Raw genomic sequence first — 25,174 nt, 5'->3', positions numbered from 1 at the left:
TTTGCAAGACACTAGCAACAGCTGATTCCACTGTACGAATGTTTTTACAAAGAAAATGTGATAGATGATCGTTCTGGCACATTCTTCTCTTATTTTAGAAGTGTGCTCATTCCGGGCTTCAAATAAGCATCTTTATTAATTACGAGTAGGATATTCTAACAAAAACTTAAGTCCTAATGTTCTCTGATGAGGTGGAGGCGATTCCCGGCTTTTGTTTGAATAGACCCACTATCGCACCCATACCGATTCAGGAGGAACTGGGCTGCCCCATTTTGGATTGTTTAGAGGCTTTCAATTCGGAGTTCATTGTGCACAACATAACGGCGTGATCGAGCATATTGTAATACTACTGGCTTGCCGCTTGTCAAAGGGCCAGTGTTCGTAGACTTTGTCTTGGAGTGCCACGTTTACATTGGGGAAACATAAGCTTTATCAAGTGAACAAGAGCTTTATTAAAGGGAAGCTACGGAGCTTCTTGAAAAAAATGAGTTAGAAGTGAATTCTAGTGTATTTTTACCCCATGAACCCGAATACCGAAACCATTTGCTGCCTAAGTATTGTTAAACGCGAGAAAAACGCGAAAGACAGTCGCTGTCCGTGACGTCATCGACGGCTCTTTTGGCTGCCCAAGGCTAGGGAGGCGGGGCTTCAGCCCTATTTTGAAATTGCTCTTGTGGCTCTCCGGCGCGTCGCATTGAAATATAATTTTGATATCTGTTATTCTAAAGGCCAAATGAACGCACTTCAAGCATTTTTTCTCAAATGTAGAAGTGCCCCATCTTCCCTTTAACACGTTCACTGCAGAAGCTCTTTCTGGAGTCTCAATCCATATGCGTCGTGACCCACCGGTGGGTCATTGGGCAACCGGTGGGTCATTGGGCATTATCTTTAGGTGCGCTGTGACCCATCAATGATTCACCCACTATGACTGCTTTCTCGTGCCGCTAAGAGATGGCGTGAGGAGCCTCGTTGTTGGTGCTTTGTGCGGGCTTTTGAAAACTTGCTCAGCTATCTCGGGGCCGCCTTGCACTGGGTGCCAACCATACAAACAGAGACAAAGGCTATGATGTATTCTTTGATATATGAAAGCTTTTATTTTATTTTTGTGCTAGAAAATATACGAGTTAGTACAGTGAATGCCTGAATATCACTAATGTCCATTTACAACACATTTTAGTGAAATCACCTTCAAAACACTTTGGTAAGAACAAAGCACTAAAATTGCTCTAAACTTTAAAGTTATCCGAAACAAGGCTACCCATATTATGGTCCCTAGAATGACTGCTAGAGGTTCAATAACAATCATGGGCTTCTATTTGGTACCAGCATGGGTCACCCTTAACTCGTGCATCCTTGGGTGCCTTTTGTTTTCTTAAGATGCGTCGTGGGTCGCCGGTGGGTCATGTCAACTCTACCTAGCACCGATCTTCATCATGGGTGATGTATTCAAGTGCAAAAGCTTTTCTGTCTTGGATTCATTTCTGTAAAAGTTACCACTCCCACAGAGTGCTGGAGAATGGGATATTCGAGGCTGCACAGTTGGCTTATGCGACGTGTGGGGTGATGTACGACTGATGTACGACTTGCCAGTCAGGGCCAGCACCCTTAAAGGGGCGGTGCAACAATTTGCGGACTTTGGCTAATTAATTGCGGGAATTGATCCCGGCCACATATAAAACGAAGGGCCGAAAACTTTTCTTTCCTGCTTGCCCTAGTTTTCATTTAAAAAAATGAAAGAAATTGACATCTCTGGCACCCCTCAACTCAACATTGAAGCGGCACCAGCTTCGCTGTGACGTCATTCGGAGTGGCGTTGGTTTCCGGTTGGGTTCTTCTGGCTTCCGTTTCCCCAGCGCTCGCCGGCTCGCCGGGCTCGCCGCTCTCCCGCTCTCCCGCCGATTCCCGACCAACATGGCGGCTTGGGCGGACGGCCTGAGCGACGTCGGCAGTCGACGCGGCGAGCAATCGAAGTCGAAGTCGAGGTCGAGACACCAGGAACAATAACGATACTACGAACCACGACCAACGCACTCCGTCGAGCGAGGGAAAGACAAAACAGACAAAACGTCCGGGTTGCTCGTGTAGCCGCCGTAGGCGCCTCGGGCGTCGACGGACGACGGCAACGGCAGGTTTTGTTGACTTGCGGTAGATGGCGCCACAAATAATTCATACCCTTTTAGCGGCAATATTAGGCTTCTGAAGCGTTTCTGCATGCCTAAACAACAAGATTTTTTAAACTTAACCTTAAATCAAGCTTACAATTGCCTAACACTATCACTTACAAAAACCACTCCGAATGACGTCACACCACAGGTTCCATTTGCGGCCACCATGTGGCCGCAGGTTGGGAAAAAAAGCGTTCTTTATTTTGCGATTACGCAGCGAAATAGAAGTATTTTGGGATATGGTGGCACTTTTTCTCTTACTTATGCCGAAGTAAACAATATAAAAAATAAAAGCTGCACATTCGTTCAGTGTTAAAATCATTGCACCGCCCCTTTAACATGTGACTGTTGGGACAGGCCCAATGAGTGGCTCTCTTAGCAGTGCTATACTTTGTTACACCCTGCGATGGGCCGCAGCGGATATTACGAGCCATTGGAGCCAATCCTATGTTGCACGAGTGTCATCTGACCCACGGGAGGGGCGCAGCGACGTGTGGGGTGCGGTCACATGACATGTTCGCAGCACTGTATTGGCTGGGATGGCTCGTAGTGTCCGCTGCAGTTCATCGTAAGGTGAGATGGACTATAGTAGTCTTGCGTAGCAGGGGCGTATTAAATTGCACCTGATGAAGCGCAATGCACCGGCCCACCGGCCCCTTCAATCCTGGGGCTTACGAGACACGAGGCCGCACTTTGTCATCCCTAACGTCTCGGCGGCTCTTTCGCAGGCTCCGCAGTGCGAGCACGCTTTCTGCCAGGGCTGCATCCGCCAGTGGCTGTCACGACAGCAGACATGCCCAGTGGACCGGCAGTCGATCACGGCAGCCCAGCTGAAGCCCGTCCCCCGCATCCTGCGTAACCTCCTGGCACGGCTGCAGATGTCCTGCGACAACGCCCAGTTCGGCTGCGAGGCCATCGTGAAACTGGACTGCCTGGCATCGCACCGGGAGGCCTGTGAGCACAACCCCAGGAGGCCCATGCCTTGCGAGCAAGGCTGCGGCCTCGTCATTCCCAAGGACGAGTTGAAGGTAAACTCAAACCCTTTATTTCTCTCCATTTGGAGAGGGGAGACTGAGAAAGAAGTAGCTCAGTTGTTGCTTGACGAGCCTGTGCCTCCCCACAGCAGCGAAAAGAGGACATGTACATATACATGTTTTTCACAAGCATACTTATAACACAAATAAACAACATTAGGTGGGGGAGGGGGGAGAAAAGTAATTGATTTACCCAAGTTTACAAATTCCAGGGGCACTCTCTCACAAACCTGGAACATACATTTTTTAGGGTTTCACTCAAAACTTCTGCATTCAATTCAGTCAGGCGATTTAAAAAAAGAGGGACTGTATATTTCAACATCTGATTACCATAGTATGTTCTGGAGTGCGGAACTAACTACGTTTCTACAGATCGAGTTTCATAGGCAACCTCTCTCATCCTAGGGTTGGAAATTGACATGAATACATTTTCTTTCTGGCAAAAGAATCTTTTCAATGCATGAAAAAGTTTATAATAATACTGATTAGGAATCTGTACAATATTCAATCTACTAAATAATGGACTAGTATGACTCTTATACGCAGTATTACATATAACGCAAACAGCTTCTTTTTTTTTTTTTTTGTAGAGTATTTATCAGTTTTATGTTTGTAGCGGTCATATTCCCCCATACTAAGAAGCAATAATTACATATTGAGTAAAAGAGGGAATTATATATAAGAAGCATAACCGAAATTGGGACGATGTGGCGATATTTGTACATAATACCTACAGCTCTTGATAGTTTTTTTACATCTCTGTTGTACAGTCTCGTCCCATGACATGTATTGATTAAATGTAATTCCCAGAACTTTTACGCTTTCAACTATATCTATACAGTGTGTTCCTAGAGAAAGAATGGACGTTTAGAAAGAAGGGACGTTTTTGAGACGTTCTCTGTGTCTGTTCCTTCTACTGAAAGTTCTTCCGATTTCTTCCACCGCAGTCTCAGGTGTAATACGACATGATTAGCTACCACCAGCTCGCCTGCACTCTCACCGTCTTTTCACTGGACGTTTAGAAACAGTTTGTATTTCGTGATCTAAATATTACGGCTTTTGTTTTATTGCCACTTATTTTTAGGAATTTGAATTTGTCCAGGCATTTAACTTTTTCAAAAAATTATTTGCTTTACTTAGAATCTGATCAGTATCATCACCTGAAAAGAATATATTGGTATCATCAGCATAAATACTGACATACATTGTTATCAATATTTACAATGTTATTGATGTATAGATTGAAAAGAAGTGGTCCCAGCATGCTCCTTTGTGGTATGCCAACAGTCTGTTGCCTTAGATCTGATTGCTTTTTTTATTTATTTCAACGCACTGGTATTGATAACGAAGATAACTTCTAATCATATCTAAAGCCGCCTCGGTGGCTCCGAGGCGAGAGCGCTGGCCTACGGATCCCCATGTGGTGGGTTCGAATCCCGGCCAAGGTGCCCGCAATCTGACGGATGCTTATTGCAGAGGAGGCACCATGTAACCAAGCTTTCGGTTGCACGTCAAAAGATCCCCAGGTGGTCCAAATTAATCCTCAGTCCTCCGCTGGGGCGTGCCAGATGCCCGTCGTGTTTGGCACGTAAAACCCCCAAATTTGATTTTTTCTAATCATATCTGGCGCAACGCCACGAATACCATAAATATGCAGCTTTTGGAGTATTCTGTCATGATTGATCCGGTCAAACACCTTTGAAAAATCTATGAATACACTGAGCGTTAATAACCTTTTTTCAATATTGTTTAAAATTAATTCCTTTTGTTTTAACAAGGCAAGTTTGGCAGAGAAACCTTTCCTAAATCCGCCAGAGATTTTGTTTGAATGTATTATGTGATTAATGCACTTAATCGGCATTTCAGACAACTTTTAGGAGCGACGGTGGTTTTTGCGAAGGCACTCGGAAAAAAGTTTTGAGTTCATCAGAGAACTTGTTTTAGACCAGCTGCGGCAGCTCACCGCTTGTGACGGGCTGTCTAATGCAAGGGTTACTTGCCTTCTAGTACATTTAGAGGTGTAGTGCTGGATGATGGTTCAGTCTAAAGAACTCATCCGGTTTGATCTCCTGTGCACGAACAGATTCTGAGAAACTGAGTTAGATTGAATGCGATTTACTAACTTGAAGCTAGTGTGCACTATTTACAGATGATCGAATTGAATTTCCTAATGGAGCTGACAGCTGGTGTGTCCTCCTGTCCTGTCCCAAGCCCCTTATGATGCGCCATTGCACTCATTCTCATAGAAGTCTATGTACTTTGCCATTCCCCAGGGCTTAAAGCTAACGGTCGCTTCTCCGGCCATCCGATACACAACTAGCCGGTGGGAACATCCTCTGGCTGTTTCTTCATACCAGATCAGATTCCTCGGACATACTTGTGCCTGAGAAGTTGGGGTGCTGTAACGATGACCCTAGCAATGTCATCAAAGCCCTGGCCTGTTTTTGACCTGCAGCTCATAGTGGCAGCCTTGAGGTCCCCGTTATTTTCTGTTTATTATGAAATTGGAATGCAGGCTTTTCTTGTTTCATTAAACAGCTATCGTTGCACCCCACGACCGCCTTAAAGCTGACTGGTGAAGCAGTTATGCAGATTTCATGGAGTTGCTGTCAAACATGAGGAGTGCAAATCAGCAGGTTTTTCTAATGTGCTGACATGGCAACCAATCGACACGCTATGATCTCGGCCTTTTTTACAGGGGTGTCACTAGAAACCCCACTTCCTTTCCAGAGTGGCCTCAGGGTAGAGCCTGGTCCATCCATTTTTGTTCCCCAAGCAGGACCAATGACAATAGAAATCCCCTTTGCTATTTCATCACAGTAGTATGAAAATCGAATGGAATTGCCACCAATGAAGGCAATATCTCTTTTTGACTTTTGCCACCTCTTGCGAATGCCGCACGTGGTTAGTGGTGGGTGGGGAGGGGATTGTTCTGGGAAAATTTCGGGAAGTGTGTGGACTTACCCTTGTTTGCCCGCACCACCGTTTCCTATTGTCTACCATGGACAGCAGAAAAAACTACTTGTATAAAGAGAGAATCTGGAAAATATCTTCGTGGCTCTGAACGTAACCGTATTCCTTCAGCTTACATGCCAGTAAAAGTAAAGTATTTTGTGCATCATCTGCTGCTTTATGAACGCATAACTTGGACAATCAGGGTTAACTGCTTGGGCTCACTGATCTGATTTGGACTCACTGATCTGATTTAGCGAATTTGGGCCTAGTGGGGACTCTCTTGCTTGGGACTGTAAGGGGATTTTATTGTTACCAAAGGTGTTTAGCAAAGGCTGAAATAATTTTACATTTGTTACTCAAGTGAGTTTTACTCGAGCAAGTTTACTGTATTTGCAACGGGCTTCAAATGAGGTGACTTTTGTAGCCATCCTATGAAAGTAACAAAACTTTCTATGGCATCAGCGATAGTCATCCTTGCTTTAATTTTGTACCTCTGTGACCATGCCTTCTTCGTGAGCTGTACGATATATTTTGTCCATAAGTTTTGAATGGTGTTGTCACTTGAGGTCTCCTATAGAACTAATTTTGTGTCAGCTCCAGGTTAACATGGTACAACGGGGTTTGGTTAGACATCCTGAGAAGTGGATTTAACTATATTTTTTTGTTCATCAGGACTAAGGAGATGCATTCTCTTCTTTCTTTTTGTCAAAGGACCACAATTGTGTCAAGGAACTCCGAGCTCTGGTTCAATCCCAACAGCAGCGGCTCAACGAATTTCAGCTCGAGATTCGGGAGCAGTGGCGGGAAATCAACGTACTTAAGGTGGGTGTTTTTGAGACACTGTGCTGAGCAAGTGGATTTCGAGTGATTGAAAATACATATAGGGCTAATTTTATCAAATATATCAAATACTCATTTTAAAATTTCATTCGCGGCATGACTGTTTTTTTGGTCTTTTTAGAGCAAATATGCTGCCACATTTGCTACTTTTGCGGATGGATGTGTGGCTGTATCTTTCCAGTGGGTAGTATGTCGTGCCATTTAGTGAAGAACATTTCTGTGAGAGGCTGGGCCATTTTTATTTGCTTGTAAAAGTGATTGCTCGCATTTTGCCGTGGTGTTAGATGGCGACTTGAAATTCAAATGATTACAATGTATGCATAAAGGTGTGGTTTTAGTTTGGAATTTTTAGTATGCAACCCTTTTCGAATGTGCCAATTAGTTAGAATTATTGGGAAGCTCGAACTTACAAAGGAACATTAATGAGCCTTGACTTCACTAACATGTACTAAAGCATTGAAATTGATTGCTTTAGCACTCTAACTGCACTAAAGCAATGCTATTTTCCTGAGATGATCGATGAACTGTAATTTTAGTCAGCAGAAGTTACGTTTCACATTGCGAAGGTGGGACAGGGCAGCAGCTTCAAAACTTTTGGGTGCTTCACACCATGAGAACAGGGCCGTGGTATCATTTGGTAAAGGAGCCCTACATGGGCTCTTTTACTGATTTTTAATTTGTACCGAACCTGAGAGCACTGAACGTAGTAAGTTAATAAAACTTTTCTTTTGTCGAATTTCGCTTCCTTTTAAAAGTTATAGGCAAATTAAGATTACAAAAACAAGCAAAAAATAACCTCCTTCATGACTTCCTTGGTCTCTTGAGTGGCCGTGAACTAGAGGAGGGGTAGTGAGCACCACGAGCGCTCACGGCTGCCACACTCCGTGTCGACGGCTCGAGAGGGCGCCACTAAAGCATGTTCTGGATAGGCTGTATGCAGCAGGCGACCAGAGCGGCTCTCATTGCATTTGCTGCGCGATTAAACACTAATTTGGCATGACACTTCATTGGCCACAAACGACAGCAAACACGGGGTAAAGATCAGTTCAGAAAGGGAGCCACTTCGCGCTGCCATACCGGGAAACGGCCAAACCGCACGACAAAGCTGCTCGCCGAAGCCTTGGGAACGCTCGGAGCCGGTCGGATCCTCTAGTCCATACGACCACAGCGCTGCAGCGTACATCCGGGACTTTTCCGTGGCAGCGCCTGATCCCACTATTCCTTTCTAGTGCGCCGCTTTTTCCACCGCTTGGTGGCGGGTATGTCGACGGGTCATTTGTTGTTTCTGTACTTTATAAACTACATTTGTTTCTTTTCTGATCTGAAATACTGAACAAAAACTACTTTTATAAATAATTTAAACGTTTCACGCCACTTATATTTTGTGTTTTGACTATAAGGAAGCTTTTAGCGACTCTGACCAGTAGGAAGCCCAGGACCAAAGACGTCACATATCACGCGCTTTCGGTACCGCGGGTCGCCCCTGTCGGTGGAGGAGGTTTCCGCTTCGTCCGGTTAAAATATGATGCACTGATATTTAGTTACTCTCTCTGTGCCCGATGGCTTGCCCGAACCCCATGAGACGTGGAAACCGCAAGAAAGGTAGGCGTTTAAATATGTTTGCAGGGCCCCTTTAGAGTAAAGCAGAAGAGCTGTTCGAATGAAAAAAAGAAATAATGTTTGATTCTGACGTGTTTGTGCCTGCTGGGTCCAAATATTGCGACCGTTTGACCCAAAATAATCGCTAAACACAAAACAAAAGCAAAGAAAATGGAAGCGATTGCCGCAGCGGCACGCCATTGGCTAGTCATGCGTGATATGTCACGAAAGGACCATCTCGACTCTCGCTTGATGCATCGCTTGCGGGAGTAGTTGGATTCCGAGGCTTCCGTTCTCGTTAATCGGGTTTGGCTTCTGACTTTTCTATATCTTTCGGTGCTCCCTAAAGGGCCATATGTCCAGAGGAGCCTCGATGTGACAAAGTATGCGTTCCCGCCATTGGCAAAGAAGAATTACCCTTGCAGTAATACGGGCAGACACGAGGAATCGCTTGTGCTGAAGGGTACTGACGCAACATAGCCGGCTTCGTACGTGCAGGAACAAACTGGCTGCTAGTTATTGTAACGTAAAACGTTGACAATAAATTGAGTGGTGTTAACGGGACGCGTCAGTCCCAATTGGCGTGAATCTCCCTAAAACGGTCATCAGAGGACAAATTGGGCACACATCGGCCACACATCGGCCTTCACGAAGAGGGAAACAGCGCCAAAAGTCTGGAGAACAAAGAATGAGCGCTGACCTGTGTGTTCCTCATTCTTTCCTCTATACTTTTGGCACTGTTTCCCTCTTCATAACTATACATAACCCACTCACCCAACTTTCAGTGATCGGCCTTCATCCTTGGCAGCTGCTGGACTCGTGATCGTGCAGGCTCTGCATTGTTCACTGAGGTTGTTTGAAGGGATAGTATAACCGGCTCTGGTAAAGAGCCCCTCCTCGGGCGATGGGAAAGCTTCCCCCGAGATGAGACGGGTGATGAGACAGGGTCGCCGTTCTGCCACTGCAATGTTCTGCCACCGCTTCAGCTTTTCTTTAATGCAGCTAAGGGTACTTTATTAAGGTTGGGGGCTTGGGCACAAGATAATGGATTGAGCACAAACACTTATAAAAGACGAGCCATCTTTTGTTAGAAAAATAAATGTGTCTCTGTCAACAGACCTATACTATTTGACTTAATTAAGTCCAATGGAGGTTTTTAATAATTTTAAAACACTTGGTGTTGTATTTTTTTAAAGTATGTCATGGTATAGTCACATAAATTACCTTGTCTCAAAATTGTCACTTGTAGTCTGTTTGGCATACCGCCACAGCTCCACCCTTCCAAATGACACAAAAATATTAATTTACAATTGTTTATTTTGTTCTCAGCTAAGTTACTGCAACCTCATCTGGCATATAACCATCGTATTCAATCTTGATTATATTTACTTGCTTTAGAAAAAAATGGTGAGAGTGATCTGTTATGCACCTTATGATTTCCATACCAAGACAATGTTGAATAATCTCAAAATTTTAAAATGCATACCCTGTATGATTATAGACAATGCATCAATATCAAAAATGTTCAGCCTTTCCACTCTCGTGAAGAAGGAAGACCAGTGGAGCTGTGCTTGATACACTGTCGCAACGCACATGCACCCGTTTTCCTCTTTTTCTCGTCCGACACGCCATCAATCGTGGATACGTCTCCGGCGACCCAGAGTCGGTCGCACGCGATGCACGTGACGCCAAACGGGTAATCCACAAACTCCCTCCGGAACATCGCCGTCGCGCCCGGGAACTGTTCAGCCGGCGTAGAGTGCAGTCGTCCCAGGCCTCGCGCTTGCGCTTGGCCTTTGTGGCACGATCGTCGTCCGTGGTGTTTGCCTACCAGCGCCCTTTACATCGCTGATTCTATTCTCGGCGGAGGCTTTCCAGGCGAGCGATGTGCTCTTCTTTGGCTAGGGAATCTGAAGCGCTTGATGCAGTGGAAGTCGAGGCGACAGCAGCTTTGCAGTGATTATGGACCCATTGGCACTGCTGCACACGTCGCCGCTCCTTCTGCAGCCAGTCTTCTTTCCCCGAAAGGGCATGCGGCTGACCCATCCTGAGTTCGAACCGAAACTGATAAGAGCGTAGGAAACAACACGCAAAACAGACGAGGACGAAAAAACACACGTGACGAGCGCTGCGCTCGTTACTTGTGCTTCTTCTTTGTCGTCGTCTGTTTTTCGTGCTGTTTCCTACAATAAATTCCCACCGATGCGCCGCCCAACTATCCATTCTTCTATGATAGCTGGAAAGGTTGGCGCCATCTACCAGCGACGGCGACAACCATACTGGTTGCGTGCTTGCCGCCGTCGCTTATAGATGGCGGTAGCTGTCCAGAGTCGTTTTTGTCGATAAGTGTTTTGTACCGGACACGATCCTCGGGAACCTAGCCCTTAACAGCTCCGCTGTAAAAAAGAACAAATGAAAAGGAACTGTCATTTTAACTAAATTAGCAGCTTTAGAACAGGATAATCCCTTTCGCCTTACCTGCCACAAATAATATTGGATGATTCTCACAGGAAGATCTAACTATGGGCAACAAATCCTTTTAAATTTAGTCTTTTGGCTTTTAATGGTACATGCACCAGAAGAAATTTTTTTTATTATTATTTTCAATATTGCAATTAAATTTTTACGGTTTATGGTGCTTAATCTTCTCTTTATAAATGTGGTGTTAGATTTGATATAGCTTGTACCATGTTCTTGTGCACATGTGAGGCATGGCAACAAACTTAAAAAAGCCTAAGTAAATATACTAATTTTCTTTTTTTAAACCACTGAGTGCAATGAACAGCAAAAATAGTGTGTGTCACTTTTTTTTTATTTTAAAATAATTAAAAATAGCAAGAATGCTATTTCAAGGGGCTAACAAATGTTTCTTAAATTTTTCATAACAATAATTGAAAAAAACCTTCTAACCAAACCTTAGGGTGGCCACCTTCCTGCTAGCGAAATGCGGGACACGGGGGGCGGGGAGGGAAGAAGGGGAAGGGAAGTACGGGAAATTTATTAGTAGGCACACAACGAACCGAGGCTCTTTTAACACATTTATTATTCTGTACTGTTTATACACCTGCTAATTTTATGCTGCAATTAAGTTCAAATAATTTCCACTCCAAGTGATATATTTTTTTTTAATGCCAGATATGTTATTAAATGTGTTGAAGGTAAAAACATAAAAATCGAGGGTATCAGAACTCAATGCATCATATGGAAATAAGAAACAGTAAATCTTTTCGGGTTATTGTTTCCTGTCAACACTTACTTTTATCAACATGGTCCTACACAAATTTTTAACATGTTCTTTTTCGACTTTTGCAAATGTGGCTATCTTCACTAAAAAAAAAAAAAAAATCAACAGCAACCCTTTCGCATTGACAGAGAGAGCAATTTGAAAATATTTACAATATTTTATATTCAAACTTTTAGCAAGCAATTTTTCTTAACAATATTTTGCCACCATAGGGAGAGGCAGGAGAACCAATGTGCATGCACATTGGTTCTCCTGCAAGAACGACGGTCCCTTCCCGCAATGCTTGGATAGCAAATGGCGTACCATTTCGATTCACATGATTGCCAGCGACCTCCGCGCTTACTCGTGCCCCGTTTTTCGGCAGCATTATGAATTGCGGAGTGAATTTTACGACACTGTGAAGTGTGGGACATTTTGAAGATCTGGGAATTTCTCGCGGGACGTGAGCCCTCAACGCGGGACAGTCCTGCGAGTTGCGGGGCGGGTGGTCACCCACCAAACCTAGATAGTTGCGTTCTATATATTGTAAGGTATATCCATGCAAAATTTGGTTGTGATAAAACAATATTAAGAACAGAAATTCTTGTGCACACACTGTGAAGATGCCCCAAAATTGCATAAAAAGAAAAATGCATTCGAATGTTACCATAGATTTGTAGCTATACTCTTTCGCGGTGTGCAAAATAATATTTTGTTACTAAATTTCCGTGAGAAATTGCAGCTACAGAAGACTGCAATGGAGAGGAGTTGGCTAGGCCTACTTGTCAACATAAATGTGATGGCGGGCTATGTTACAATTTGAAGAACTACGCAGAGAAAAATGGCTCAAATTCATGCCATTCTGGGTTGCCTAGAGGTCTTCAAAATGCGTATTTGACCAATTTTGCAATCATAACTGGCACTAAATATTTTTAAGGATTCAAAAATAATAAAACACTATAAAACCTAAAATCACACATTTTTGCAAAATATTGCCGTTTTTTTACCCACATCTCCCCTTAAATCACCTAGGAAACAGTAACATACCGTATTTGCTCGAGTAATAAACACACTTATGAACAAAGCCCTTCAGTCAACTTTCCTGCAGAGCGCAAATATAGCAAATCATTGCATTCTGCATAAGAAACGCAGCGAATAACAAGGGCGGGAAAAATGCAATCTGAGCAGATAGCAATCGCACATGAAGACGTCATCTTTGTCCCATAAATCGCTGCCATTTTTCTGCCGATCGCAGTGATTCGCTATCCCCGTGCTCTGCGGGAAAGCAGGCCCACAGGCTTCGATCATAAGAAGTGTGGCTATTACTCGAGCAAATACGTATGGTAAATCTGGGTACCATATCTACTAAAGTTATATGTCGTACGTTTTTACAAAATTAAACAGACTTTGAACATTGTTAACATGCTTGACCATGATCTAACCTTTTTTGTTGTTATCGTGGTTACAGTAGTGATTTTCTACTGTTACTTCAATCACTATAATTTAACACTTTTGTGCGCATTTGCTTTTGCTCATCCGTTGTACAAACTGTTGGCCCACCAGCTGCTTACTGGTCCGAGGACTTGTCAAGCTTCATTTTGAAGCTTTTTTCCTCTTTCCCCACCATTTGTACAAATAGAAAATAGACAATGTTATTATTAGTATTATGATTATATGTCATTATTAAATTGGCACCGAAATCTTTTCGTGGCCCCTTGCAGGCAGACTTCGAACGGATAGAAAAAATATATGTTGATGCCACAATTACAAGATCTCTTCTGGCATGAATTTCTTGTCTTGTTTTTGTATGAGGAACGCGTTGAGAGCGGTATATTTTGGGATACAACCTAGCTGCGCTTTAGTGTAGTCAGCTGCACAGTCACTGAGGTTTTGGATTTTTACTGGCCACAAAGTTGCACAATTTATACCAAAACATTAAAGTGGTTTTTGTTTTGCAGGACTACATCCGGGCGATGAGGGCAGCCAACTCACCAGCACCTCCACTCCTGGATTCGCTTGTCGAACAAGATGAAGTGATGGGGTGGGGCTTCTTTCTCACTTGCCTCTTTTTAAGCATGTTTTTTCTCCCAAGCTCTTGCTCCTGTGCCATTCATGAGCAGCTTTTTTGTCGTAGTACTGCAGTGGCGTGCCACAGATGATATTCACTTTAGACGAGTTAAGGGGCTACATGGCCTGGGAGGGTCAACTTTGAACTGTTTCTCAAATTGATTCAAACTTTCAGGGTGAATTGAACCCCTTTAGGATTGATGACACCTAAAATTTCAGTCTTTTAGGCTAATTCTACAATATACTGTGCTTAACAAGTTCCAGAAAAAAGTTTCTTTATTAGGAAATGTATTTAAAAATATATTAACTGCAATCCCCAAAATGTTTGGTTTAATGGGAAGTAGAATACCCATAGTGCAAGTTAGGATAAAAATTAATTGTAGAAAATGCAATTTTAGAGAAAAGCAATAACACCCAAAAAGAACAAAAGATTTTAACGAATTTCTGTGTTTTAAAATAGTCACTTTTTGTTACGAACAATTTAGCCTTTTCAGATTATGAGTACCTTAACTTGTTACTCAGGAAATTTCAGTCCAGGACACCACTGAATGAAATCTTTACACTTTCAAAATGTCAAATGATACATTTCCTCATACCACATTTCCTGCCAAAAAGTGAAACTGAGAAAAATGCATTTGAAGTTTCAACTTGAGGTTTCCTTCTTTTCTATGAGTCCGAGGTAGGCAAAATTCACCTGGAGCATTGTTAGCACCTTCCTCTTTGAGACTTCCTTGTTCCCCTGGCAATAGCTACCAGTTTGTGTCGTTTGTACGCAAGCTAACTTTTGTAGCAGGCATTCCTTGACAGATAAAGTGGCAAGAACTAAGAGGCAAATCATATTAAGAGCAGCAAATCAGGAATATGATCTGAAGTGGAACATACTGTGAAAGGGGGTGATCACGTCACCGCGAGCAGGACCAATCGTAAACCTTGTTTTGGGTCTCAACGAATTAAGATTCCTCATACCAAATTTTCAGGATTTTTTCTGTTTGAATGTATAGGGTTCTTTTGGCCATTGATGCTTTTGAACTTGGAAAGCTTGTACGGGCTAAATCTGGAGTAATTGGTGCTTCCAATGTGGGTGAGATTCTCTGGCTGTGTTAAACGAGTATGAAGCAGCGCTAAATAAAAAACGCTACAAACTTGCTTCCTGTTGACTCGGAGGGCTGCCGACATCTTGAAAATAATTTATTGTGAGATAAATCCTGCATGTTTATAAATTAAAGTTTCTGAAACCATTCTTTGGAAGTTAATAAACAAAAACCTAACTATTTTGAAAAAAAAAAAAAATTGAAAAATTTGATTTACGAGGTTATCTTTTCTCTAAAGGATTTTTTGCCCCCATGGTTAAATAATTGTTCCCGCTTTTCCCGCGTAGGGGTTCTTGTGGTCGGCACTTGCTTGGATTATTCACAACTCGAGATGGTAGTTCCAAGATGGCGGAAGAGATGGGGATAGATTCTCCAGGATTTCCTGTGTGCCTGCTCGCTGACACTGTTCAGTGAGCTAAAAATAATTTTTGTCTACAAATGCGAAGCGGTCAGGGCAGGAGCATATTACAGGGGACAAAGATGTTGATGTGTGTTAGGAAAACGAGCAGGTTGATATTTAAAAGTTGCGGAAACTTCAACTTACGAAGCTTTGTGGAGGACGAGCGCATTTTGGGCACTGGTCGCGTCACTGTTTGTGGCAAAATAATTTTGAGGGTGATGAAGATGCTGTGGTGTCTGCGCTTTGCCTGGCCATTAGTGCTTTTAAAAGTGAGCTGCGCACGGTGACTGTCAAGCTCCGGAAGAGCTGCATTCACAGTATTGATGTCTTTGTGTCGCAGGCTCACAACTCGCAGCTCACCGTCGCGGTTTTAGTGTATTGCAACATGTGATCAAACTGCGCTATGGTTACTAATAGGAAGTTTTAGCATAACGTGACCACAGGCTGCCGTATTGTGCAGCATTGCAACGGAAGCTCGCGCTGTGCCTTTGAAGCATAATTTTCAGCGTGTGCGCACAGACACGCTGAAAAAAGCTTCGGGCAGTTCTTTATTTGCCTTTGGGATTACCTTAAAGGGAAACTGAAGCGGTTCTCTATTTGAGAAAAAACATTTCAATGGCCTTCATTCTACCTCCAGGATGAGGAATATCAAGATTATTTTTCAATTTGGTGCACGGAGGCTTCAGAAATTAATTTTTAAAGTACCGCCGAAGCCCCTCCTTCCCGGGGCGTGACGTCACACTAGGAGCCTTCGGAATATCTGCTCTCGCGCATCTTCAGTGCCTGTCAAAGCTATGCACGCGCACTCTTGCTATTTTCAGAAAGGTCAGAAAGAGACGTCACGACTGGTGTCAGTGCGGGGAAATATACCTGGCAAGCTTGCGTTGCACGCGCTGAACACACGAGCGACACGCGCTTGGCGGCCCGAATATCCTACTATGACGTCACGACTGGTCGAATGTTTTTTCGCTTTTTCTCGCTTTTAGTTGCATCTTCAGGGAAAACAAAAGTGATATTCAGATTCACGGGATAAAAATACGCCAGAATTCACCTCTAACTCGTTTTTTTCAAGAAGTGTTTCAGCTTCCCTTTAAAGAAAGTATGCGTATTCTGTGTTTTGAAAGTGCTTGGAGCAAATGTTCATGTTCCTTGTAACGGCCTTAAAACGCGAATGCATTCCTGATTTCTAGAGCTCAACATACCTTTGCGCAACTAGTTTTTTCCTACTTGGGGCAAAAAATGAACATTTTGTAGGCCGTACGCTAGAGCTGTACACTACAAGCGGGAGCTTTTGCCATCACATTGAGCACAGGTTGAGCTGGCGACCACAAGACCAGAACTCCGCAGAGTATGCGTTATATGAAAAGTCTAATAAAATTAGACATACTTGGCCCTTCGTGCAACTCTGCTGCGATGCGCAGAACACAAGAATTCCTATTTTAACACTCATTTTTTTCATTAAAATTGCTTCACGCATGAACACGCCAACCAGAACCACGCAGTAATAGCAGCACCAAGGCATCATGTCTAGCCAAAGCAGACAGTCCCTACCACCATCTCCGCGCCGCCGCCGCCGTCCTCGCTTCTCCGATTCTTCGTTCATCCGCGAGAAAGTGAGCGGCGGGCTGGAGTTGCGAATAGCTGCCGCGTTTTTGTTATATAATTGAGCATTATTGTCCATGCTTACCTATTCTTATTTATATGTACTACCAGCCATGAGGCCAGGGCAGGGTTGGTACAAATGTGCTTAGTGTAAATAACAAAAATATTTTTTGAGCGCAGAAAGGCTTTCGTTTAACTTTTGAAAGATATAACATTGTTGCAATTTATGATGCTTGCTGGGAGCCTATTCCATTGATCTATACATCTGACAAAAAATTTCTCTTTGAAATTGCCTGCTGAGTACCAGCATGGCTGAATATGCTAGTTGTGTTTAGTTCTGGGCAGCGTAGGCTCAGTTACCTTAATTAATTTTGAACAAGTTGGCAATAAATAGAATAGGGCTTTGTTTTCATATATTTCACGGGCACTATGGTTCACATAGTGCCCATGAAATATATGAAAACAAAGTTCTATTCTATTTATTGCCAACTTGGTTTGGATACTGTTGAAGTTTGCTCTTTGAGGTTCGTAACAGTCTCTGTTGACCTGTAGCTGTTGTATATGCAGCAAACAATGTTGTTTTGAGTTCTTTCTAGACTATAAAAGTTTCGACATGTAAATGGCTCCCAAACAATGCTAGCAAAACGAAGGGTTGGCAAAATCCAGGGTTTAAAAGCCGGTAATTTACTTTAGGACTCCCATGCCCCAACCTTCACTTTAGCATTCAGAGTTTTAGAAAAGCTTTCTTACTAGAGGTGTGCGAATATCAAAATTCAAAGTGAATAGAATAATAAAGGTTACGAATCAAATCAAATATTTTCGAATATGAAGAGTATTGAATAAGAACATTTTTCAAAAACAAATATTTTCTATTTGATGTGAATTAAGGGGAGACACTTCTCTTTGGGGCAAAAATATACCAAGAAAACATTTTTTTTTTAATTGTGGTTTTTGAAGATTGGCAGCCACTTATCGTCTTGTCCTGAACAATTTTCATTAAATAAGTCTTCTATCTTGAAATGTTGTCTTGGAAAGGAAGTAAAATGGGTCAGTGGATGCTTTTTTAATATTATTTCTGAGTGAACTATTTACACCCTTTACTATTTTATGGAAGCCATATCTCCACTTGCACATATCTAGCCTTCATATTTGTTTTTCTTTCTCTGGTAGGTGTATGTGTGACATATGCAATAAAGGGTACAAATATAATAAATAAGGCATCAGGCCTTTTTTAGGTGCCTTCTGGGCATCTTGCAATAAATCATTTTGAAACTGGAGAGTTCAAAAGTGTTCTAAAACTTTCATAAATCATCCTAGGGCTTTCATTTATGTCTTATTGTATTCCACATACCTTTCAGTTCAGTGATATATGTTTTTTTTTTCTTATTTCAGTATTTCAATTTGTCTTAATCCTTCCCATAAACTTTGCAAATTAAATTTTCAATACTAACAAAACTAATTAGGTTACGTCAGAACCAAGTACATATTCGTCGTAGATTGTAATGGCAGATAAGCTATGTAAATTTAATTTGCATTGAATCAACTTATATAAAAAAAAGCTCTAAAAGCAGTGTTGCCTCTTAAACAAGAACGCTTAATCAAAACACAACTAGAAATTTTTTTCCACAATCATTTATGAAAAGGTCAATTTTATTGCACTAAGAAAAATGTCACACATATGACCGATAAAAAACAGATGAAATAAAAGATCAGTCAGTGAAACACCATTCAAGGAGTGAAGTTACAGACCGTAAATGAAAGTACACAAGTGGCGGTGGGTCGGCAAGCCACAATACAAAGTCGAAGACCGCGTCGTGCAGCTGCCCCGACTTTGTGCAAAATCTTTTTATGCGGGTGAACGCAACCACGTGAACGTACACCGAAGTACACAAGCGGAGGCGGGTCTACAGGCCACAGCAGAGTTGGGGATCGGGTGGCCGAGTGGGCTAGCGCACACCAGCTCAGAGCACGTGGAGCGAAAGCTCGCGCTGCGGAACCCAGGAAATTGGGTTCAATCCCCACCCCTACCCGTTTCGATCTGGATGAGCATCGTACCGGCGTGCGGTCGTGTATCACTACGGCGTGGTGCAGGCTAAAGACCCCAAGCTAGCGGTTGTACTGCACTGGCTAAATTTCGCATCTACAGCTAGGAGGCTCGTCGCCCCTGCAGGCAGGCCGAGTTCTAGGCTGTATGAACATACACAGAACCTAATTTTTTTTGGAGATCGTGCTGATTGTGCGATTGCGCCGCACAGCCATCTCTTTCCATGTGCACCATCTCTTTCCATGTGCAATCGTTCTGCCAATAGAGGGCGACACAATAAAGCAATAAATTAAAAATACATTGTTTTTTTTTGTTTTTGTTTTTTTTTTTCAGAGGGAGCAAGTCTCGTTTTTATCAGTGAAAATGGGTAGAAATAAATAACAAAAGGAATACCGGCAAACTGATGAACCGTAAAATCAAGCGGAAAATAACACAAGCCAGATATCGCCGGTAGCCGACGTCAGCCTTAAATCCATATCCGAATCCGGTGTGGTTCGTCGCATTTGTGCTACGACGATGCTCGTACCGTTGCAAGCTTTATCAAACCTATCACATCGTTTGCGTCTCGACCACTTCGCCAACTCCGGAATCCAGACATCATGGCAAGCAGAGGACAGATTGCGCCACCATAAATAACTTTCCAACGCATCATATATATATAAAAAAAGGAACTTAGGTTGGCTTTTTAGGTTTGCCAAGCTCGAAACCATGTTGCGCAGTCCAAAAACAAGACAGAAAATTCGACCACGAGTTGACACTAATCGGAGAGTTCCGCGTTATTCATAGCTTCCAAAGTATTAGAAGAACTCGATTACTTCGAACAGCAAAAGTGTGAATCGAATCGAATAGCAAGCATTATTCGCAGAGTATTCAAAGTTTCGAATAATCGCACACCCCTATTTCTTACATGCTTGCTCATCATGCAAGTTAGGTCAGGTCTACTCAAAGATATTTATATTTTGTACATTTATTAAGCGAAAGGCCACCATTATTGTCGCCAAAAATTAAAAGGCTTGTTTTTTGTGCTTCAACTCATGAGGGCTGTTTTTTTTTTCTTATTTTTTATATTCATCTTTATCTACCATTTAGCACACCATTTTGCTTCTTTCTGTAAATGCTTATTAAAATTATCTTAATCATCAATGGAAGTAATAGTCGAACCCAGCCAGAGCAAATGCCGCTTCAATGAAATTTATGCAACAATAAAGTATTTTCAATTCCCATTTGTTATCCATTGGAGGTATAGCGTATTAAAATCTCTAAATGTTGCTTCGCTTCAGCAAAGTTTTTATGAAGAAAAACTAAAACTCGGTGCCATAATTTAAGAGAAAGATGAAATAATTTTTTCATTTTACATCGCGACTGGCAATGTCGCCAAATGATCAACGAAAGCACAGGTGGCATGCAAACTGCTGCTCGGAGGCTGGAAACGTTGGATTGCTATTCCCTTCAGAATGGGTGAGCAGTTCCCTTTGGAATGGTTGAGCAGTAAATATAAACATGGTTTGATGATGGTGACGATGTAGAGGAGCATTCGTTGAGAGCTCCACAGCCTCCACAAACTCCCCACGAAGGCTGGTTTGCGTCAGGTGTCTTCCCAAGCCCAGCCAAACCAAGTCAAATCCATGGCGTGTTGACAGCACATGGTTTTCATTCGGTACCAGTTGGCATGTGATCTTTCATGGTGATTTGGCGCTGTTTAATACGGGAACAGATCATTCTCCTCAGCAAATGCTGACAAACATGACAGCATGGCACCGCTGCGTAAGAAAGCTTTATTTCTCGTGGAAGAGAAAACTCGTATAATTGCCAAGGCAGCTAGTGAGTAAAAAGGAAGGCGGACATTGGGGCTCTCAATTTTGGAACATATTTGTCGGCATTGATCCCAACCAAGACGTGATTGTTCATGAAAAGATGAAAGACGAACAAATTTATTTACCGTATTAGGGGCGAAGCTCCTTAGGGGCTAGCCGTGTCCATATGTCTGTCCGATATCTGGCGTAGGTGGCTCGTGGTCCTGCTCGTGAGCTCACGTTCTCGTGTAGGGAAAAAAAAAAAAAAAAAAAAAAACGGCCGCTTCTTTACGTGGTGAATGATGTTGATTGGGGCGAAGCTCTGGTTGTGCTCGTCTGCGTAGACGGTGAGCTGCAGCATGCCGAGCCTTTCGTTCGTTTTCATCCGTGTCGGAAAGAGAATGTGTGGTATGGAACGTGGTTATATACGCATTTGAGCATTTGACCGCAGCGTGACATGGATGAAAACGAACGAAAGGCTCGGCATGCTGCGGCTCACCGTCTACGCAGACAAGCACCACAAGAGCTTCGCCCCAATCAACATCATTCACCACGTGGAGATGCGGTTGTTTTTTTATTTTACTCTCAGGGCACAAGGTATTACAGAGGGGACTGGGAACAATAGTAATAATAATAAATATGGAACTATATATACAATACTTAAAGAACAGGGAACATGAAATTGGCAGTCGATGTACAGAAAAGTGTATAGTCTATAATTGATGTGAGTGTGAGGATTACAGAAAAATATTGATTTGTAGCTTTAAGAAATTTTGAGTTAATTTCATTATTCCAGTTGCTGAGGACAGCTTAAAGGGACACTGACAGTGTGTTTATGCTTGCCGAGGTTTTTAGTTGTACGGGACATATGAGAGTCCAACTATCCAGAACGGAATTTGCGGCTCGGAATTTGGTTTCTTTCCGCCTGAAAACCACCGATCAAGAACTGACCGGTTTGAGTCGCGCTCACTCTCTTTTGCGTGGTCACGGGCCCGTTTTTTAAGCTTTAGACACAACCACTAAATTTAATCCAAGTCGTGGGTCATTGAAGGCATACACTCAATACTAAAAATATAAAAAAAAATATGAAACCCATTTTTTGTGGCTTCTAAAAAGCTGCAAATACGTTGATTGAAAAAAAAAAAAGTTGCACAGAGAATTGGAAGCATTCTGTGCATTCACTGCGTAATCCTCAACATGGCGTCGTTTCGCGGGGACGGCGATGACAGCGGACAACGGGCATGGAACCTCTACTTCAGAACCGTCGTTAGCGGTACTGGTGAATTCTATCTTTTTTTGAAAGAGAAATTTTGGACCGATCAAAGAAATTGGTATTCATCCCGTTTGACACGCCCGACAAACAAGCCGATTTGCACGAAGACGTCGCTGAGCCGTCGCCCCCTTCTCATGGCTGAAGACATCGCTCGCACAAACGTCAAGCACGAAGTGCGTACTTCGAGTTGAATATGCATGCATACGATTTTTTTACTAGGTGCGAATGTGGCCAATGCGTTGTGCTGCCCGACTTCGACCCGGGAGTGCTTTTGCTGAAGGAAAATCGGCAGCAAACTTTCCAACCTACAGTTGACCGGGTGCATTATTAGTAACGAAAGAGTTTCCCCATTAGCTCTGTGGAAAGACGTCCGCTTCACACGCAACGGAACCAAGTTCAATCCCGCGTGTGCATACATTTTTTTTTTTTTTTACATTTTGCAGTGTTTACATTTTTTTTTTAACAATTATCACTGAAAAAAACAAATGTGTATGAAACGTTGTTGAACTAAATGGTATGGGATATCCTTTTTGATACTTGCGAACTTGTAATTCCTTTCCACAGAATGCAAGGAGCATATAAATCGGGTAGTGTCCGCTTTCCGAGGTGCCTGTAACTGATCTGCAGGAATTGCAGCCAGCCATTGGTCCCGATCCCGTTGATCTTTCGGAAGCATGTGCAGACTCTGCCGCACAATGCCACTTTTTTGGGACGCAGGACATGTGAGGCAGCTTTTCACGCAGCATCTTTAGGGTATTCTTTTTGGAGCCGATCACGGAAATTCACCATGGGCACTCGCTACTCATTTTCAACTCTTCAATGTACAAAACAACTCATCTTGAAGTGCAGAACAGCGAGTGGAACGAACATAACTGCAAAGGAATCGCACGGCAAACTGTTCCCCGCCACTCATGTCGTCTGTTGCGCAAAAAGAAAAAAAAAGAACGCACGGAGGGGGAAAAAAAAGCACACGGTCGGGTGTAGCCACGTGACTTCCGCCATTCGCTCTCTCCTCGCCACTTCTTTGACCTCCGTGCGCAGGTTTTGGTTTTGGTTTCGAGCAGTTGTGTTTTTTGGCTTTATTAAAAATATATGTGACTCTGTTGCAAAATATTAACTGGGTAGTCTTCCAACACCATAATAAATCGCCTGGCAAAAAATGAAAAAAAAAAAGTTTGGGGGTTGTCAGTGTTCCTTTAAGAACATTGATGATGATCAGAACACAATCGGAGAAATGATGATAGGATCCATTAACGGTAAGGAATTAATGTGATAGCTTGTGTTTGCGCTGATGGGTGTTCTAGAAAAAGACCTAATAATCACTTCCTTGAACATTGTAGCACATAAAGATTCCTCGATCAGAGTTTCGTCTAGTGTTTTCAATGAAATACATGAGGGCCTATCCCGGTGGGACAATACGTACCAGAATTGACGCGGGTTATTTTTTAACATAGCTGGTAGTAAATTGTAGAGGAAATTGAGCCTAGCTCTCTGAACTGCGCTCTTGTAACCCTGAGCTGTACTGAAATAATTCTGCCAGCGAACTGGGCAGGATGTGAGCCTGGTAGCTCTAAATAAAAATTTCTTTTGGTTCGATAACCTCAGGAGCACTCTGTTGAACCATGGTGAAGTGGAATTTACAGTTATGGTTTTCAGGGGTATATATATATACTTTTAGTGAGCGAAATCACCATTACCTTGAAAAGCTTCCAGTTAGTTTCGACAGAGCGCTCTCAGAACTTTCTTTTGATTTCTGACACTTACTTGAAGGAATACACAAGGTAAAATGTAACAACAGGTGGTTACTAAGGCCAGGAAGTTAAGTAATTGGACCAATTAGGTTGGGCATAGTTGTCAAAACCAGATCCAAAATGTTTGGCATTGTAGCCGTTACTCTCGTTGGGCTGTGAACTAGTTGAATGAAATGGAAATGAGAGAGCACACCTAAGAACTTCGGACAGTCTGTTGAAAACAGGTTTGAGCGGGGATCACTCGGTCCCCAAATTATGTTAGGATAATTAAAATCGCCCATTAAAAGAAGGGCATATTTGGAAAACGCGTTGTAATTGTATTCAATGCATCATGTAGTTTATCTGTCAAATCAGTAACATTGGAAGGAAGGTGTGCAGTAACAGCATCCCAATACAAACTTTTGATGTTGAATGATCATACACACCCAAATTACCTCTATAGGACTGTTAATATTACCACAAATGACTATATACTTTTAATAACTCCAATTAGAACACCTCTGCCGGTTCGGAACTCCCTGTCCTGCTGATAAGTAGTGAATTGTTTCTGTCCAAGGATCAACGCCGTATCTCTAAATTTCGCCGAGAGCCATGTTTTGGTGAATACAATAAATATAATGCTAGCATCGCAAGTGTCTATGACAGAGCTTAAATCCTCAAGTTTATTCAGTAAGCTTTGTAATAAACCGGAGTGCCCCTGTGCGCAATGGGGGTGTGGGCAAGAAGCTCACCGTCGCCCATAAACAAACCATTGGAACGCGATGTTGTCGGTGTCGGTGTCAGTCCCCCTGCCCCTTTACGCGTTCGAATTGTTGATTCTATGTCTTCCTGGCGATGTCTGACTACTTGAGCGGCGTCAGCGAAATTACTGAGGCTCGTTCCACCTCAAAACTTCGCGTGAATAATGTGATATGTGGCGATTCATTCTGCGTGGACGCAGCTGTATGTACGCTAAAGCCTGATTCGCATGATGCGATTTCGCTCGCAATTTTCAGTCGCGACACCGCTCGGGCTGCAAAAGCGTGAACCGTAGCTGAGATAGTCGACATCGATACTGAAAATCACAAGCAGAATCGGACCAAGTGAATTAGGGATAACAAGTCGGTGATGGTAACTGGTAACAATGATCAACATCTTTTTGTATCTCCTGTTTACATCGAGCCTGCTTACCAACCTTCAAATTTATGTCTTTTGAGGCCTGCAGTTACTTCTTATTGCAAGTACCGGGCCAACATTTGGTCTACGGGCCAGCGTCGTCTAAGAGAGCAAACGACAAGCAGAAACGTTTGAAAGAGCAGACGACAGTTCGAACGATCAGGCGGACGTTCGAACTTGAA

At 42.9% G+C, this 25,174-nt stretch overlaps 1 protein-coding gene across 1 annotated transcript in view; it reads left to right on the top strand.

The window, feature by feature from the left end:
- Positions 1–25,174, top strand: part of LOC8038235 (E3 ubiquitin-protein ligase NRDP1) — a 58,128-nt gene that overhangs the window by 18,688 nt on the left and 14,266 nt on the right. Inside the window, exons 3-5 of the mRNA XM_029977673.4 lie at positions 2,894–3,193; positions 6,866–6,976; positions 13,775–13,857. Of these exons, the coding sequence (XP_029833533.1) occupies positions 2,894–3,193; positions 6,866–6,976; positions 13,775–13,857 (494 nt within the window). The remainder of the gene's footprint in view (positions 1–2,893; positions 3,194–6,865; positions 6,977–13,774; positions 13,858–25,174) is intronic.

Source organism: Ixodes scapularis, unplaced genomic scaffold (assembly GCF_016920785.2).
Source record: "Ixodes scapularis isolate PalLabHiFi unplaced genomic scaffold, ASM1692078v2 PGA_scaffold9__187_contigs__length_104089568, whole genome shotgun sequence".
Lineage (NCBI taxonomy): Eukaryota > Metazoa > Arthropoda > Arachnida > Ixodida > Ixodidae > Ixodes > Ixodes scapularis.
Note: the sequence above shows the minus strand (reverse complement) of the source record. Positions and strands in the feature narration are given on the sequence as shown.